Source organism: Vanacampus margaritifer, chromosome 1, assembly GCF_051991255.1.
Source record: "Vanacampus margaritifer isolate UIUO_Vmar chromosome 1, RoL_Vmar_1.0, whole genome shotgun sequence".
Lineage (NCBI taxonomy): Eukaryota > Metazoa > Chordata > Actinopteri > Syngnathiformes > Syngnathidae > Vanacampus > Vanacampus margaritifer.
The window spans coordinates 62,484,642-62,502,323 of NC_135432.1; the positions used below are offsets into that span (position 1 = coordinate 62,484,642).

The following is a 17,682-nucleotide window of genomic DNA, read 5'->3' on the forward strand; positions in this document are numbered from 1 at the left end:
TGCCGTACACGTATCCGTGTCGTGATATAAAACGACCACATGATGGCAGTAAATAACTGCTGTAGTTCACTATAGCGTCTCTTCCCTGTATTCGGGTGCACCTGCGCTTCAATAAGGGTGGAGGGTATTTTATTAAGCGTGAAGGTCACACACGCAACGCATCATTATCATCATCCTCCTCATCATCATATAATGATTGCATTTTTAAAGGTGAAGAATTAAAGCTAAAGACAGGTGTCACTTGTAAAATACAAATGATGTCATGCCTTCGGAAAAGAAAAGATTTATGAATGGCTTTGTGGCATCACAAACAGTCTCATCATCAAGTGGCTGCTCGTCATTCCAGACGTGCCGGGACTGTTCATTTCGTCAACCCCGCCTCCACCTCCACACTGGAGACGACAAATCGATAGTGTCCTGCCGCAACATCTCCACGTTATCCACCGACACACCAACACACACTAAAATGAGATATGACGGGCGTCGTGACGTCTACACTTAACCGGCGCTTCGATTGGCTCGCATCAGTAAGGGGGCGGGACGTTCTCCATTGAGGAATTTGACGGCGACGTGCGTATACACGCCTCACGGATAAAAAGTGCACACGAGAGTGGCGGCGTCGAGCAGAGGAGGAGAGACGAGACGAGATAAGACTAGACTAGACTAGACTAGACGACACGACCTGGCTGGCAGTTGAGTGTCATTTTGTCGTGTTTTAGGTCCCTTGTGACGTGTTGTGGGGCGTTTTAAATGTGACGTTTCGACATCCAAAGAGCCGCAAGCTAATTAAACCAAGTGGCATCAGGTGCGCTTCGAATACATGTCTGTATTTCTTCGGACTCATTCAGGTGAGTTTTCTCCCGAGTATTTTAATGAGCATGTGTAGTGTTAAAACGTGTCATTTTTAACGTGAATTTTGTTGATTTAATGCTAATTTTAATCCAATAAACCTCAACTCAAATCGATGGCCGCACTCGTTTCTTAACCCAAATGTAAGCATCAAAGAAAAAAAAAAGGGGGGGGGGGGGTTAGGCGTGTCAGAAATGTGTCAATTAAGACAAAATAAAAAGATAGCCTGCTCTGTGCAATACCTAAGAACCAAGCTGGAAAGGTTTCACATTTATCTTTTATATTTAGTTATAAAAGTATTTTTGGTTTGCGTCCTTCCAGACGCCCCGCCCCTTCCCTCCCCTCCCAAACCATCCCCTCCACTCCTCTACATCAAACCTCGAGTTGTATAATGGCTGCAGGTGCATTGCAGTCGCAAAAGAGGATGCACCCATTTGTTCCATATCGCAATTCAGCTTAAAGTCCATGTACTAGTATGTGCTTTGTTGTCACTACTAGTAAGACAATTCCGCTCACTAGTAGAACAAACGTTTTTTACGCGACTATTGTCCCTTTTGGCCTATGAATATGAAACTGCATTTATTCAATATCTTTGACATCCATCTTTGGGTCCATGTACCAGTTGGCTCTTTGTCTTCACAAGTAAGACAATTCAATGCACTAGTATAAAAATGTAGCAACTTTTCCCGCTCCACTACTAGCACCACTTTTGGCCTACAAGTACGACCTTAGTTAGCAATGGAAAGACTCTCCTGTATGACATTTATACACAGTAGGAGGACAACCTTACACTAGTAACTGGCAGTTGTTCTACTAGTAGTGTTCCCTAGTTGTCCTTCTTGTTCCTCCCTAGTTGCACTGAAGTGTTTTCCTGGGCAGGACCTATATTACATAGACGTTTGAGTGTACTAGTAGGATATTGAGTAAATGCTCAAACGGCTTCCCATCTAGGTCTGGGTTTCACACACTAGTAGTACCAAAGTGGACTGTCCTATGGTGTACAAAAATGTGAGTAATACGGAAGAAAACTAGTAACTAGTTCTACCTTAGTGCGTGGAGTTGATATCAAAACAGTGTTCAGATTTCTATAAAGCAGTTATTGGACATCCTTGATGTCAACATAAGGTCCGTATAAGGCCGACTAGTACACTTTTTGTCTCGCTACCTCTTTACAGTTAACCTTAACTCACTGAGGATGTTGTGGTTTTCGAGACTTGATATAGTGTATGCTCCTTCCTGTCTCCGGGGAGGATATGCGAGTTGCTACTTTTTTTTTTTGGTAACTCTCAACAGCTATCTGTAACACCACTTGGCTTTTCAACATAAAAAAAAAAAAAATATATATATATATATATATTTTGTTTCTAACTGGCATTAAAGTCAAAAGTTTTTTTTTTCAAGGTCAACCAATCTTGTTTTCGTCGCAGAATCATGTCATAGTCCTGGTTAGCCTAACATCAGGAGTTTGCTTATTATGGTAGAACCACATAAATGTATAATCACTGTTCGCTACAGGTGTATTGGTATGTCTTAAGTGTGACCCACTTCTGCCTGCTGGCCTATATCCTACCTGGCTCAAGATGGAGAGGATTTCACCTGCACCAGGGCCAGTACAAGTCAAGTCACTGTCTGTAGTTGTACACGCGTAGTCGCTGAGAGCATTAATCACCGCTCTTGTCTATACTGTAGCTTTTATGTAATCCATTTACAGCTGGGTTACTTATAGGACACTGTCTGCACGTTCCACAATGGGGACGCGCTGTTTAGTCTTGCATGACACTTGTGGCTGTGAGACATGATTCCATATCCTTGATGATATCCAACTCTTACAGTAAAGCGCCCCCATTCCCTTGTAGTACAGTAGTTTACCAGTAAAGTTGTAGTGGAAAACATTACTAACTAAGACGAACTACTAGTGATGACAGTAGTCTGGATGTTGAATAAAACCTCAAATGGCTTTCTATTTCCATTCGTGTTGGTGTGTTTCCCTACCAGGTGGACATGTTTGCGAAAATACACACACACGCTTCCTCCGCGTTGTGCCCCCGTTCTGTTTTATTAGCCCAATGTTCTGTTATTCTTAGCCAAGCAGGATGTTTATACGATCCCCGCGCAGAAATATGACTGGCAAGGCTCGCGTGTTTATCTTTCTTCCCGCTTCTCAGGTCATCACTGTCTCACTTCCCTGAGCATCCCTCCACCCCCCCCCCCCCTCCTTTTTGCATGCCTGCCTGGCCCTCCTCCGCATCCCGCTCACAGATGAAATGACATCCACCGTGATGAACCTCTCATCGCTCTCGAGCCTCCATTACTTTAATTATTATTATTGTTAGTAGTAGTAGTAGTAGCTCAAACAAAAATAAATGTAACGCTTATAAATAACATTTGAGATAAATATTCCAATTCAAGATCTTGCTTCATTATAAGTTGATGTAATGTTTCAAGACCAATTGACTCATTCACTCTCAGCCATTTTCACAGAAGCAACCCCCTTTGCTCCCGGCTGTTTTACTGGATTTTGACAGATTTTGCAAGGCCCACAGAATGTTGTGTTCTATTGCTATAAAACATGGAACCTACCAAAAGAAAGATTAGAGTCTCTTCTTTCATCAGGAAAAAAAGTATATTTCTATTTGTTTCCGTTTTGCAGCAATTAGTTTCATCATGATTTACAAATTTGTTTAAAACGGTGGGTAAAAGAGCTTTTTTTCAACATGGCCCTGGTTGATCTCTTGCTCTGCTGTCATCTGCTGGCCGTTTTTGTAATGACTACCGTTTCTTCAACCGTTCTCTGCAGTTGAGAGGCTGCGTCAAAACAAAAAAACTTATAAATACATATAATACTTAAAACAATTAGAATAGAACATATTTATATGTTTTTGGGAGCAAATGAGTTAATACAGAAATCCAAGTAATTCCAAAGGTACTTTTATAAAATTTGGATATGTGACAGGTCTAGCGTTTAAATAAGTTTATTAATTAATTGCTGCTAACTTGTGACTGAGGCTGATGTGTGTATATGTGCCTGTGAGGCAAGTCAGTTGACAAAAAAAATTAACACGGCTATCTTTGCGATGCGCACAGACAGCATCCCTGGTGGTATATTTCCACCAAAGCCGAGCTGCACTGCGTTGCCAGGATGGTGCCATGCCACGTCATGCCACCGGCATGAATTGACAGTGACTCAACTGGATGATACTCGCTCTTTCACAACAACGTTGCACTCTTCCTGTGATGTCAGACTTTCCACAAGCGAGTAAAACTGAGTGTGTAATCAGGACTGGAAAAAGTAATTAAAAAGCGGTTGCCTACCCCCCCCCCCTTTTTTTGCTTTAGGGGTTAATCAGCTGCCACTTAGTGACTCATGTCATGTGATGCCACTACCCCCCCCCCCCCCCCCAGAACTGCTCATTTGAGTGGACTCTTAGTCTGGAGAGAGACAATTTGGAGCTTAACTGTGCGTGTCCTCACGTCCTACGCTACTCGGGTTTGGGTTCATTTGCCATTGGGGTTCCGTGCCGTTGGTATGTTGACTATCTTTTAGACTTTTTGGGGCGGTGATTTGTTCAGTTATATTGACATGTTTTCATCCTGAGAAGAAAGCAATTTCTGTCTTATGGTGAAACTATTTACAGAAGCATCACACAAATGATTTTTTTTTTTTAAATTCATGTTTCTATAATGATGATTGATTGAAACACTATTTTTAAGAAATATGAGGCACAGTGCGAGCCTCTGTTGTGGATTTTATATAATTGGATGTACATAACGTATAACATTTGATTGGTTTTGCTTGGCTGTGAAAGATTCTGTATATTATCGCAATCAGTCATTGCCTCAATGTAATTTCTGGTGTGAAATGTTATAATGTGAAACAGGACAGCGGTTTTGTGATATTTTGGTCCATGTGGGCTTGTGGTTGAAGTGTGCCAATATGGAAACAATGCCATCCATGGTTTAATTGATGCAAATTTTTATCTATTTTTTTACTATCAAACCCCCCCCACACACACACACAATTATTATGCATTTGGCATAAAATGACATTCAGCTTTAATTCAACAGGTTTTTCAAGATATAATGCTTAGATTAATATCTGGCAGGGGGGGGGGAAATGTGCTATGTGAAATGTCAAATGCCATAATTCTTGTGATGACTCTTAAATTAAAGCTGAGCATCTAGTAGACTTAAATCCTTGGTAGTGGCGTATAAATAAGTATGTTAAAGCTCCGTCATTGTCCAAATACTTTTCGGCCTCAACTGTAACACTTCTGACCTCTTGCAAAAGAGGACTTGATCAAGGAGTGTGTTCGACAAAAGCCAGACCTGTGCTCGCGCATTCCTTTTGGGGATGCTTCATGATGTAATAGAAGTTTCACAGTGTGTCCCCTGTGGGCTTTAATCAGCATCGGTAATTAAGAGGCTATTCTAAAGATTTTTTTTTTTGTTTAATAAGACTAGGTGCTTTACATTGTGGCAAATTGATTCCGTGTAACAAGTGTTTACATAATTGTACTTTGCAAATCATGTGTTAATCACCATCCCCTGCTTATATCCTCAAACGCGTCTGAGATTTAAAGTGGGTCAAGCCAAATCTGTCGGCTCATGTTGAGCGTCTTGTCACAGCTTTCCTTTGCAGCCAGCAAGCATACAAAAGTGCAAACTCGTGGTGCCTGCCGACCACGGCGTGCTTTAAATAGACAGCGTGAGAAGGCCGCCGAGCATCGCATCCCGAGACTGCGCGCGGGCCTCGCCGCTGCCAATCGGCGCCGTAAAATGGCAACGACATTGAAAGACTGAACTTGCAGGCAACCTCGTGCTATTTGGAAAGTTTGGTCAAGCTTTGATGGAACAAAAGTGCATTGAGTTCCTTCCCCAGTCAAACCCACAAGCCCCAAATACCCCCCTCCCTAGCGCACTCTCACAATTACTGTGGTGAAGTGCAACAACCGTGTGCAGTTTTGCAGTGCTTTAAGACCAAGCCATAGGTTTGCCGTATTTATTGTTCATACTTGTGGGGGGAAAACAATTTTAATTATATAAGTTATGGCATCATCAGAAATTGAGGTACAGTAATTTCTGGACTGTAAGCTGCTACTTTTTTCACTTGCATTCGACCCTGCGGCTAATACAAAAGTGCGTCTTATCCATCAGATCACTATAAAGGAAGCGCAAGAGCGTCAGGCAGAGCAAAACAAACCAAGTGAGCACAAATACAAGTAGCAGAGACCGAACGAGACAATATGCGCGGAAACCCGGTACGGTAAAATTAAAGCACCTGGGTACGGTTTATGTGTAACAAACTCGAGTAATCCCCAAATTTAGCTAGCGCGCCTTATAGTCAGGTGCGCTGTATTACTGTACATGAAGGCCGAAGTTCACCTTTGCAAAGTCTTAACCCGTTGTTTCTAAAGTCCTTTTAACAAATACAAAAACGTTAGCATTTTGTGTTTTCTATAAGCAGTTGGAACAAAATGTTTTTAAAATGAGCCTTTACCAAAAAGGTTAACACTTGCTGGTATCTGCAGACTACAAACATATTTTTTTTTTCAAGGGACTACTGGCCATGAGGCAGCAAGAAGTTAGTTTCAACACAATGTAAAATGACATACAAATGAGATAAAACGGTTACAGGTTAACACTTTGACTGCCAAAAACGTTAAATAACGTTTAGTAAAATCCTATGGAGTGCCAAAGACGTTAAAATACGTTTTTTTTTTTTTTTCAAAACAGAGGTGAAACTAACCCTTTTCTATTGTTTATTACTGAAGAACGGAATAAGGTAGAAACAAACTTTTTTTTCTGATGAAAGATGAGTCCAATCTTTCATTTGGTAGTGTGTGTGTTTCCATAGTCCAAAGACATAATTTTCTGTGGACCTTGAAAGATCAGTCAAAAATGCTTAAATCGGCTGGCATCCCTTTTCTGAAAACGTCTGGCAGTCAAAGAGTTAAGGGGGCTCTCAGTCTCATTCAATGAGATAAGCCCCCCAGTTTCCAGTCCTTTTGTAACAGATTCCATGTAGGAGGGCAGAGAAGACAAAAGCCCATTTTGCTAACACTGCAGGCAAATGGAACAGTTGGCAACAAAATGTTATTTGAACGCAAACTGTAAGAATCAATACTACTCCAAGTTAAAATCCATCATTCAGATGTATTTTAAAAATGCTTTGGGTATACTTGATTTGGAAAACTAGGAAATATTTGACAATGCATTATACGGCTAATGCACACTGATGAATTCTTCCCCGTCGCATTTAACAACAATCATCCCTTTTTTTCCTTTCCCCTAGTTCAGCAATTGTGCCTATCCGAGATATGACTGAGGTGATGATCAACAGCACCCCCATGGACGACATGAGGCTCAGTCCCTCCAAGGACAGACTTTCTTTCCAGGTATGTTTGCTACACGCGTACAGTAGATATGCTACATCCCACAAAGTTTCTACGAATGTAGCATGCATAACAACACTAAACCGTAAACAGATGCAAGACCGTTGTTGGTCAAAAATAGAAAAGTTGTGAGCATCTTATTTTTACTTTTTCGCTCATCGGTTTGCTGGCCACACTTTAAGTTTAACAAATTCCTTCTTTTTTTTTTGTTAATCCCGTGACATAAAACTTTTGGAATGTTTGTACTTTGCTGTAGTAAATTTGTCGAGAGCAAAGTTTAAATGAGTTAAGTGAGAAATATCAAAAACACAACGCACGAGTTTGTGGATTTTTTTTGGTGGGGGGGGACGGGGAACCTATCCTCAGTTAATCACTAGAAATCTCATCTACTGTACTGTATTTAATTTTTTGTACTTGAGTTGAGGAGCTTAATTTAGACAAAAGTAGTGCATCGCCGCCATTGTGTGGCATCTATAGGTTATTGTAAAAACCCGTGGATTTTCATTGTTTGTGGTTACCAGGTTCGGTTCTTAACATCATCAAAACGATCCCTCTTATTTTTGTCAGAGGTAAATTTGTTGAAAACATCATAAAGGCAAAGTTTGGGAATCCTAGACTGCCAAAGACAAAAAAATACTAAAAACGTAGATTCTTTGTCTGAGAGTGTTTTCTGAAGGCTCAATTTTTAAAGCCAAAAGAAAATATGCTTGTGTGTGAACGAAAGGCCAAAAAGAATAAAAAAGTCTGTTTGAAGCAGTCAGTTCCGGTGGAAATTGGTTATGTGGCGTTTGCGCACCACTGTGAACAAAGAATCATCAAAACAATCACTCATCATTTCATGCGTGGCAGGGAGCTAAATATGGTGTGAAGATTGTGACTGCAGTCACAATCCGACACAGAGACGTGTTGTTATGTGCGAAAATAAGAAATCAGAGGTTTCCGTGAGGCGGAATTGCTTTGCCCGAAAATTCATCGTAAATTAGCGCAGCAGCCATCCGTATCGGGCGACGCCAAAGACAATCGGCCATCAGGTGGTCTTGACAAGCGCCTCCCAGCAGCTTTGTTTCACTGTCAGCTCAACAAGGTCATCCAAACACGCAGCTGCTGTGCCGCCGTCACATTTCACACCCAGCGTAGACACCGAGGGATTAATGCGACGCAGCGTTTATGATTTGGAACGCCAACTTTGCATCCGCCGGACGGTGAGCGATGCCCGTTGATGCACGTCTTGAGGAGGATGTAGCTTGACCCAGAGGAAGAGGCCGACTTCCTCTTGCCCTATTCGCACACCAGCTGCCTCGTCCGTCTGAGTCTGGACTGGTGCAAAGGGGAGGGGGGATGCTAAATTGTGTACTCTTTAACCTCACCACACAGACTGTCTCGAAACGAAAAAGTCTGAGGTGCCAATTCCGACGTCAGCTTTGGTCGGACTGAGGCCAAGTTTACAATTATGTAATTAGCACAGTTTTGGAATTCTTTGATTTGCCATGTAAATTGTAACATGGAATTCAAAGACACCGCACACATCCTAGGCCCACCTGTCTAGTACAGGAGTCTGCAACCTGCGGCTCTGGAGCCACATGTGGCTCTTTAGTCCCTCTCCTGTGGCTCCCTTTGTATCACAAAAAAATAAAAAACGTAGTACAAATTATTTTTACATACATTTTTTAAGTTGGCAGGAAGAGACAAAAGGTGATGAAATGGCTTTAAAAATGACCTAAACTTGTCCAAAAACTGACCATCACATGCCCAAAAAGGAAGAGGAAATCAGAAAATGACCATAAAATGCCCATGAAACTGCCCAACAGTAAGAAAATTATTTATTTTATTTATTTATTAAAAATGCAAAAAAGAAAACATTTACAAAGTAACTATAAAATGTCAAAAAACAAAGAAAGAAACTACCATAGAATGTCCACAAAATTGGCCCAAAAAAATCTGAAAATGTATTTAAGAAAAAACAGGAAAGAAAATATTCAAAAAGTTAACCATAAAAAAAAGAATCCCGAAAATTACCATGAAATGGCCACAAAATTGCCAAAAATGTCAGAAAATTGGAAAGGGAAAGGGCCAATCTCTTTGAAAAATGGCACCTTCAAAACAAAAACAAAAAAACTTGTGAAAATTGTTAGTCTGTGAGCATGACATCACTTGGTCATTATTTGATTGATTTCATATTTACTGTAACTATACTCCTACTGCGCTAGTTGTAAGTTAATGATAGACAATGGTGTGTTCCGACTTATGCCACTGCTTTAGAAACGGAACTCGGTCGTGAACCAAGAAGCCCTTGTATATTTTTAATTTGACGCACACGAGTAAATGTTTAAGCATTCGCAACAATGACTTTCTCAAACAGCATATTAAACGGTGCGGTGGTTTGGTCCTGTTGGTACGCAACAATCCCAAAAATAGCAACTGATGCGCTGTCGTCGCTTCCCGCCGCTGTAAGTGAAACTAGTTGTGACGCGTGTCCGAAGGCAAAGTCATTCCTTTTCCAGCTCCCGCCCACCCGTTTTTTTTTTTTTTTTTTTTTGTGAGAAATAAACTCCCAATGATGGACTCTAGTGTTTTCCTAACCTGATAAATTCTCACAGTCCCCACAGAAGAAGACATATTTGCTGTCTTCTCATGCGTTTGATGGAATTCCTGGAGGCTTGGCCACAGCTGCATCCCCTCCTCTCTCCTCTCCTCTCTCGTCTCATCTAATGCTTACTTTCCACTCGGCACTTTGCCCAGACGCTGACCCACCACCCCTCAAACGTCTCTGAGTGAAATATGCAGGTCTAAAAATATTCATCCACTTTGTCCAAACAAAAATGCTGTTCTTGGACCTGGACGGTTTTCTTTCCCTCCGCCCCCCTTGGGCTTATTCGCCGGGTTCCTGAGAACGTAGAAAAGTTGGAGGTTGTTAAATCTCAAATATTCTCTGCATGTCCGGGGCTTTGGCCAAACATTTGACGACTCAACTTTTTTTTTTTCTTCCCATGTTCTGTCCTCAAGCTTCTCCCAACTCGAATGAAATATTCAACACCGAACGCTGACTTTTTATAGAGCGTTGTTTCGCTCTCTTTTCCGAAAGGGCCAGTTTACTATCGATTATTATGCTCTTGTATAATCTTCCGTGCTGTACCGGATGAGTTCATAACGAGCTGTGAGCAGCTTGGCATGTCGCCCCCGTCGCCTGCAAAGCGCTTCAGATTAAACACGATGCAGCGTTTTAGCGCAAAGTCTGTTGGACATGTTTAATTTGCCACTGATGTAACTTGCCATGTGCGCTAGTTTTAAAGAGTGATGGATCTGCAACCATGAATATTCAATTACCCTGGTTTATGGCATGACACGTTTTGATGTTGGCATGTCCTCGGCAGATCTTCCCCGACCCGTCCGACTTTGAGCGCTGCTGCAAGCTCAAAGACCGTCTGCCCTCCATCGTGGTGGAACCAACGGACGGCGAGGTGGAGAGCGGCGAGCTGCGCTGGCCCCCCGAGGAGTTCCTGGTCAGCGAGGACGACGATGACGAAGTGGAGCCCAACTGCGGCGGCGTCCAGAACGGACAGGCGACTGTGAACTCCCAGCACTAGGGGGGCCCACGTCGTACCTTCCAATGTCAACGTCCCCCTCCTACCGTTCACGCACTGGTCACGCTGCACCTTAAACCTTTCCGACTGTCACCACCCGAAAGAAGCAATATCCCCTTTTTGTCGCACTGCCACTCGATGGGACGCTGTTCGAGAAAAGACTCGGTGTTGGGACTGCACTCGCGTTGGGGCCACAAAATGGTTGCCCTCCAAAAGCAGAACTTTCTCTTAACCCTACAGTTGTGTGTTCACTCTCTGGATTGCTGTTGAAGTATTTCTTTGCGCGAGAAGGTTTAGCCGTTTTGTCGTCGTGGGTGTTGAATGTGTCAAACTTTGGCGAAAGTTAACATCTTCGTACTATTAGCAAAGCGCTAGATGTTAACTAGATTCTTGTAAGTCACTAGGCCCACTCGTAACTTTTAGATGTCAGCTAGTGCACAGTTTTCCCTCGGTAGTATTTACTTGTCCTAATACTGATGACAATGGGCGTGATCGTTTAGTTGAGACTCCTTACTAAAGTCACAATTTAGAGCACTAGTAGAACGACTGTCTATGCTAGTATTTTTATTTTTTTTTTTACACACTAGTGGACATGTTACTAGTGATCCAAAACTACTATTATGCAATTTGGTGCTACTATTAGTGCATGACATTAGTCTTCTAGTTGGGCCAATGCTGTTACTAGTGCAGAACAGTAAGTAGTTTACTAGTAATGTTTAAGTGCATACTAGTAGGCCAAAAGTAGCACTAGTAGTTGAAAAAAAAAATGTTTCGGGTAAGACAATCGTTCTATTAGTCATCCTGGTAGTACACTGAATTATCTGATGAGGACAAAGAGAATTCTATCCACTAAATTAGCCATATGCATTTTGAACATTTACACAATAGCTTTGACCATACTGTTTGACTAGTAACATTTTTTTTCCACTGCCTTCCTCTACTTTATACACACTAGTGAACTATTAGTCCGCATATTGGTGCTACTAGCCGGGTCCATGAGCCTATTGATGCGTGACGCATCCCTGCTAGTTGGGTCTTTTATTTTTACCCAGTGAAGCAGTTTACTAAGGTTTAATTGCATACTAGTAGGTGAAAAGTGGAACTAGTCGTAGAAAAAAACTTTTTTCATCTTACCAGTGAGCACAACTTTGTCATCCCAGTAAGGCAACTACATGTTAATCGCGAGGGATACTGCTATAGTTGACATCTACGCATTCGTCGTTTTTACTAGTGCGCTTCACTGTGGCGGATTTAAAAGCAAATGAGCGAAGGAAAGGATGCTAACGTGCTAACCGGATGCTATTTGCTTGCCGTGGGAATCCAAATTACGACGGTATTTTGTTATGTTTTTTTCTTCAAGCTAATAACATTGGACGTAAAACGGATCCCGTCGCAAGTAAACGCTCCTTTCTATTGTTCAAATTTCTTTGGAAGCAGTCATGCGTTTTATCTCCACGTACGTAGCTTTGATATGTAGGTCATTCAACACGTTCCACCTTCCACGTCAAAAAATGATGTCGTTTTTGTCCACTTGTTGTTCTGACTTGTCATCCATGTGGCATTAGGGCTGTGTACAGGATGTCTATCGTCTTTTTCCTATGTCTGTAACCGAGCAGGTTGTTTTTGTAAAGCTCAGGGAGAATAGCTGCCATCTTTGATTTGTTTTTGTCATTGTATTTAGACCACTGTTTTTCTCTCTCTGACTGTTACAGAGGCTGTAAATAAACTTGAATTTGCTAACCCAAGCGTGTGGTACATGTGTGGACTACCTACTCTTGATTATGCACTCCCCATCAAAGGTAATGGAAAAGTGAGGCCAATTCCTTTCTGTATATAATAAAAACATTTGGGTTTGACATAAGATCAATGGGATGTATTTTATCTGGATTTGATACACAACTTAGACGTTAGCATTAGTTATACCAAAACACATTTTTCACATGAACAGAAATATTTGATCATGTGACTGACAATTGTGTCCCATTATTCAAACAAGGACTGTTTGGGTTTTGTCTGTGACGGAGGAGGGGGTTGCATTAAAAAAAAAAAAAAAAAGGAATAAACAAATGGAGGAAGTCCTCAATAAAGCATATTGCAATGCTCAAGATTCTTCTCGTTATGACAGGCTGACCTTACAGTTGTCTTGGACTGCCTCTATTTTGTTTATTATTGTGCTCACCATAGGCAAACTACAATTTACACTGTGCTGACATGGTGTCATTTGGCTTGAGAGGGAGGCATAAATAACCCCTGGCGCGCTTCCCATAAGCACGATCGCAACGATACAAGACTCATAAAAAAATTTGGCTGCACGTAAAAGGGCTAATGGACGGGAACTGAGGGGATTTACAGGAAAAACAACCACTTCCTGATCACTGGAAGTGACTGTCGTGTACATGCAGTAGCTAATATTGTATCGGACTGCTGTTAGCTTCTTGTGTTAGCTAGCTGCTAACCATGTAGCTAACCGCTAAATGGTTAACCGCATTATGCTTCTCACTGGTGACCAATGACGTAGCGGGAATCAAAAGACGTTGGTCTTTTTTGGGGGATGTGTTAGAAAATTTGCTAAGTTAGCAACACACTGCCTGTGTTTTTGTGAACTTTCAACTAGCTTCTCTCTGTTTACAGCCATGTTGTTCGTGCAAAGCGTGCACATCAGCGAGGACACATCAACTAGTGGGTTATTATTAACCTACGCGGCCATTTAACTTCCTGTCTCTAAGGTGTTTATTTTTTTTTATTTTTTTTATTTTACACGAGCTATTCCTGTTGCTTTGACTTAGCTTTGTAAGCTTCAGTATTATACTAGCTATTATGCTTTCTTCTACTTCTGCCGCTTGCTAGCGAGCTAACATCGAGTTAACCAGAGAGAAAAACATGATTGGTTAGCCACCTAGCTAGCATTAGAAGCTAATAATAATTCTTAGTGTCAACCTGGCTTTAATATTGCTACTCATTTTGACGGGGTTAACCTGAAGCTAACGTAGCATCCTTCTGTAAGTGTTTCACTGATAGAGCTTCTCGCTCATTCTTGGAATTCTTTCCAATGGAAACAATGTTATCCCAGAGTGTCGGCCGAGTTTGACCTGACGGCCAGTCGACAATACTGGTGACTGGTTGTCCACATTAAAATGTCTTCTTTGAACACACACACACACACACACACACACACACACACACACACACACGCACAGCAGTGCTCTGATAACATTAGTCCATGAATTTCCTTGACATGAAGAGAACAGTTATCTGATGTACACTTTTTACACTCCTTTTAGAGCCTTTCCCAAACTTTTTAAGCTGTGTTCTTCATTTAAGTCATGTCATCACAACACCCCTCACCTCTCCAGAAGCATTTTTTTTTTTAATTTATATTCTGTTTGGAAAGTGCCCAGACATGGTAAATATGTGGCACCGTGAACAACATGGAGATAGACACAAAACACAAAGAGACGTAAACAAGTGATGGATATCACATTTGTGCTTATTTGCCAGCCAGACTAGTTCCTGATTCATGGAGTACTGTACTACGTAAAATAGGACTGTGCCATTTCAAGCAAACATGTTATTGTTTTTGTGTGTGTGTTTTTATTCATGTCAGCTTTCCCTGTTGCTTTCACCTAACTCTGGACACTGCAGTCTCATACCCCATAGTCTCTATTTCGCTGCAGCACTCCATTTTCTCAATGTCATTAGTCTCCCCTGCTTTTTTTTTTTTTTTTTTTTTTTAATTAGTAATTAAAGTTACGTTAGCTTACCCTGTTGCTTTGACTTAGCTCTGGAAGCAGCAGTACTTTTAATCTCCACTTTGCTGCAGCTCTCTGTTTTCCTGCTCCTTTTCTGCCAAAAGGGAGAAAAATAAAGTCAAGCAAAAATGATTTATAACCAAATGTATGTGAGTTTTTAACTTGGTAAAAACTCAAAATCCAAATTTTCATAATGTATTATTCGTGTTCATCCCTCAGGTAATTTAACTCTTTGACTGCCAGACGTTTTCAGAAAAGGGATGCCGTGGGTGCCAGCCGATTTAAGCATTTTGACTGATCTTTTGACTGATCTTTCAAGGTCCACAGAAAATTATGTGTTTGGACTATGGAAACACACATACTACCAAATGAAAGATTGGACTCTCATCTTTCATCAGAAGAAAAAGTTTGTTTCTACCTTATTCCGTTTTTGAGTAATCAACAATAGAAAATGGTTAGTTTCACCTCTGTTTTGAAACAAACGTCTTTTAACGTCTTTGGCACACTTTTACTAAACGTTATTTAACGTTTTTGGCAGTCAAAGAGTTAATGTCTAAACTGGTTCAAATCTTCAGAATGGAACCGATGATGATGATGATTAAAAACGACTTTGATGTATACCTCTAGACTCCAACATGGCCTTTTAAAGCAGAGTGTGTGTCATTTGTTTCTTCTACCCGCCGCTCTACTGTTACACATGACGTCAGCATGTAGTGTCTGTGTGTGTACGTATGTGTGTGTGCGTGTTGTGAGTCAAAGAGTCAGGCTGACAGACAGGCTGAAAAGAGAGAGAGCACTTAGTCAAACTCAAGACTTTTCCATGACCCTGCTCCCTGTGGCATGCACTCCGTGATAGACCGAGGAGAATGAGAGCCTTATCACTGTACGGGTCATTCCAGAATTGGGGCACAATTTGATCACCAACATTTCTGGAAAATGAACCATTTATATTACAAGATATGTTTATGTTATTTCTTTCAGCTCAACGGTACGCTTTTAATGAGATATTTTATTTGTTAGGTCATATTTTGCTGTGTTCGGTGCAGCCCTGTTCGACATGCCACGGAACCTAAAAATATTTTTTAAATATAGTGCTGAATAAATCATTTACAATTAAACAAAGTTACATTTTATGCGAATACTAGTTTGATATTCTCTAACTGCAGTAACGGGATTGCAAATTAATGAGTTTTTTTCTCAACAGTATATGCTAGCTGTGTTAGCTTCTATGCTAACAGGTCAAGAACTGACTTAACTACGTTATAAAAACTGATATTGATGTGTTGTACTGATAGTCTGAGTAACAGGGTTGTGTTGGTTTGTGTGACAGAACAATTAAAATTAACACACATTCATAAAGGACTTACCTTAGGTCTGCCCATGGTCAGAGCAATTAGCTTAGGCTAATGATGACATTTCTGCTAAGTCATGTGACTCACTTTTTGTCCTCTTCTTCAAACGTTTTTTTAAAGAGGTAAAAAGCCATTTTAGGGGGTACTCAAAGAGCTATTTAGCCAAAAGCTTCACAGCTAATGATAACATCCCTCAGTGGTTTTACTTTAACCTAGTTTTGTTTATCTTTATTAAACAGGGATTACCTCGTTTTATATTGTACAACATTTGTGGACAGTAAAATTTGTATCTTTTTGCTTACACAAATTATACATAGCATTAGTAGCATTTAGCATAACTCCTAATAACTAGCATGAAAATGATCAGACATCAGTATTGACAATTTTGAACATCCAGGCATTTCTGATCTTTGTATGACAAGAATGTGAAAATGTGATTTCAATATGGTCTGTCCACTTCCTAACATTGAAACAGATGTTGTATCCACTTTATATGATTTCCTGCTGGATCATCGAGCCATAAGACATTTCATCATGTGTTTTTGTGCCACAAAAAAAAAAAAGTTTATTTAATTTTCCCCCTCTCCATTTAATCAAATTTCCAGAATAAATGCAGAAAAAGCGCATGAGTTCAAGTTGGACTGGACGTGCCTGTTATGCAAGTCAACGTGGGAAAGACAAGAGTGACTTTTTTTGGGCATCGCCTCTCGTCTCCTTTCAGTCTATTGATAGCACTTTGAACTTGTTTTCTTACATCGAGAGGAGAAAAACGTTTGTTACATTTAACATTCTTCCCTTTCACGACCTCTTTAAGTCTTCTCGTCTTACCGCCGCGCTTCCTCTTCTCGTCCCCGGGCCTTGCACCTGCGATACCACTCTTCCCTTTTAAAGCGTCTCTTTGTAGTTTTGCCATGTGCTATATCGGTGCCATTTATCTAACCCATGTCCCTTCGTGCACCCCTCCATAGTCTCAAGGTAAGACGGATTAGAGTGGCGAGGACATAAGCTGCCTATTTAAATCAACACGTATGGCTTTTCAGCCCGTACTAGTATATAATACTGAGACGACTACTCAATAATGTAAAAGCCGCTTTCATGTCACTTTTCCACTGCAATGTACCGGCTCAGGTTTCCATGTCACAAAAGTGCAGCGAAAAACGCTGACTGAACGCATCATGAACCTACAATAACAATGGAGGTAACTGAGATTCCCTTGTATTTACTTCTTTGCATAAGGGGACACATTTGACCTCAGAGGCGACTTAGGGCATCGCAACAACGGAGCTGTGCAGCCAAGTGGAGACTGTGGGGTATAATACTGCAAAGTCTAAGCAACATGGTAAGCGGACGTTAATTAAAAATGATACTAGTGGTAAGCAGACCAAAAAATATTTTATCCAGGAAGAGACTGAGGGCGCTGCAGCAAATTGGAGACCGTGGAGCAGGGGTCACCAATGTTTTTCCCGTGGGCCTGTTCTGAGTAATGACTCACCAATGGTGGGACATTGTGATTTTCTAGTAATGTTATAGAAGTGATTGTTTGAAAATGTAAACACTGGCAGAGATTGATAGGAATAAAGTGTTTTTTTTAAAAACGTTTTTCTGTCTCAATTATTGTGGGAAATCATTGACTAACATGATTAGTGGTTTCAAATGAATTAATCTATTTCTCTTTTTTTTGTTTTAATAATAACATACATTAGTTATTACTAACATTTCATTAAGTGTGTATCCAACTTGTAGTCTGTTCAAGTAGAAG

The 17,682-nt window shown here is 40.9% G+C and overlaps 1 protein-coding gene across 2 annotated transcripts; it reads left to right on the forward strand.

Annotated features, from left to right (window-relative positions):
* Positions 1-550: 550 nt before the first annotated feature.
* Positions 551-12,562, forward strand: lbh (LBH regulator of WNT signaling pathway). 2 transcript variants are annotated; one of them, XM_077559953.1, is made up of 3 exons: positions 551-848; positions 7,142-7,244; positions 10,613-12,562. In XM_077559953.1, the coding sequence occupies exons 2-3, from the start codon at positions 7,167-7,169 to the stop codon at positions 10,823-10,825; spliced, it is 291 nt and encodes a 96-aa protein (XP_077416079.1). In that variant the 5' UTR covers positions 551-848; positions 7,142-7,166; the 3' UTR covers positions 10,826-12,562. The 2 variants fall into 2 exon arrangements, with proteins under 2 accessions (XP_077416079.1, XP_077416080.1); XM_077559954.1 differs by lacking the exon at positions 551-848 and adding an exon at positions 4,274-4,373.
* Positions 12,563-17,682: the final 5,120 nt, after the last annotated feature.

Excerpts from the sequence above, each read along its gene's own strand:
- lbh (XM_077559953.1), top strand. The coding sequence starts at position 7,167 with ATGACTGAGGTGATGATCAACAGCACCCCCATGGACGACATGAGGCTC. Across the intron at positions 7,245-10,612 it reads AGGACAGACTTTCTTTCCAG|ATCTTCCCCGACCCGTCCGA; the intron begins GTATGTTTGCTA and ends TGTCCTCGGCAG.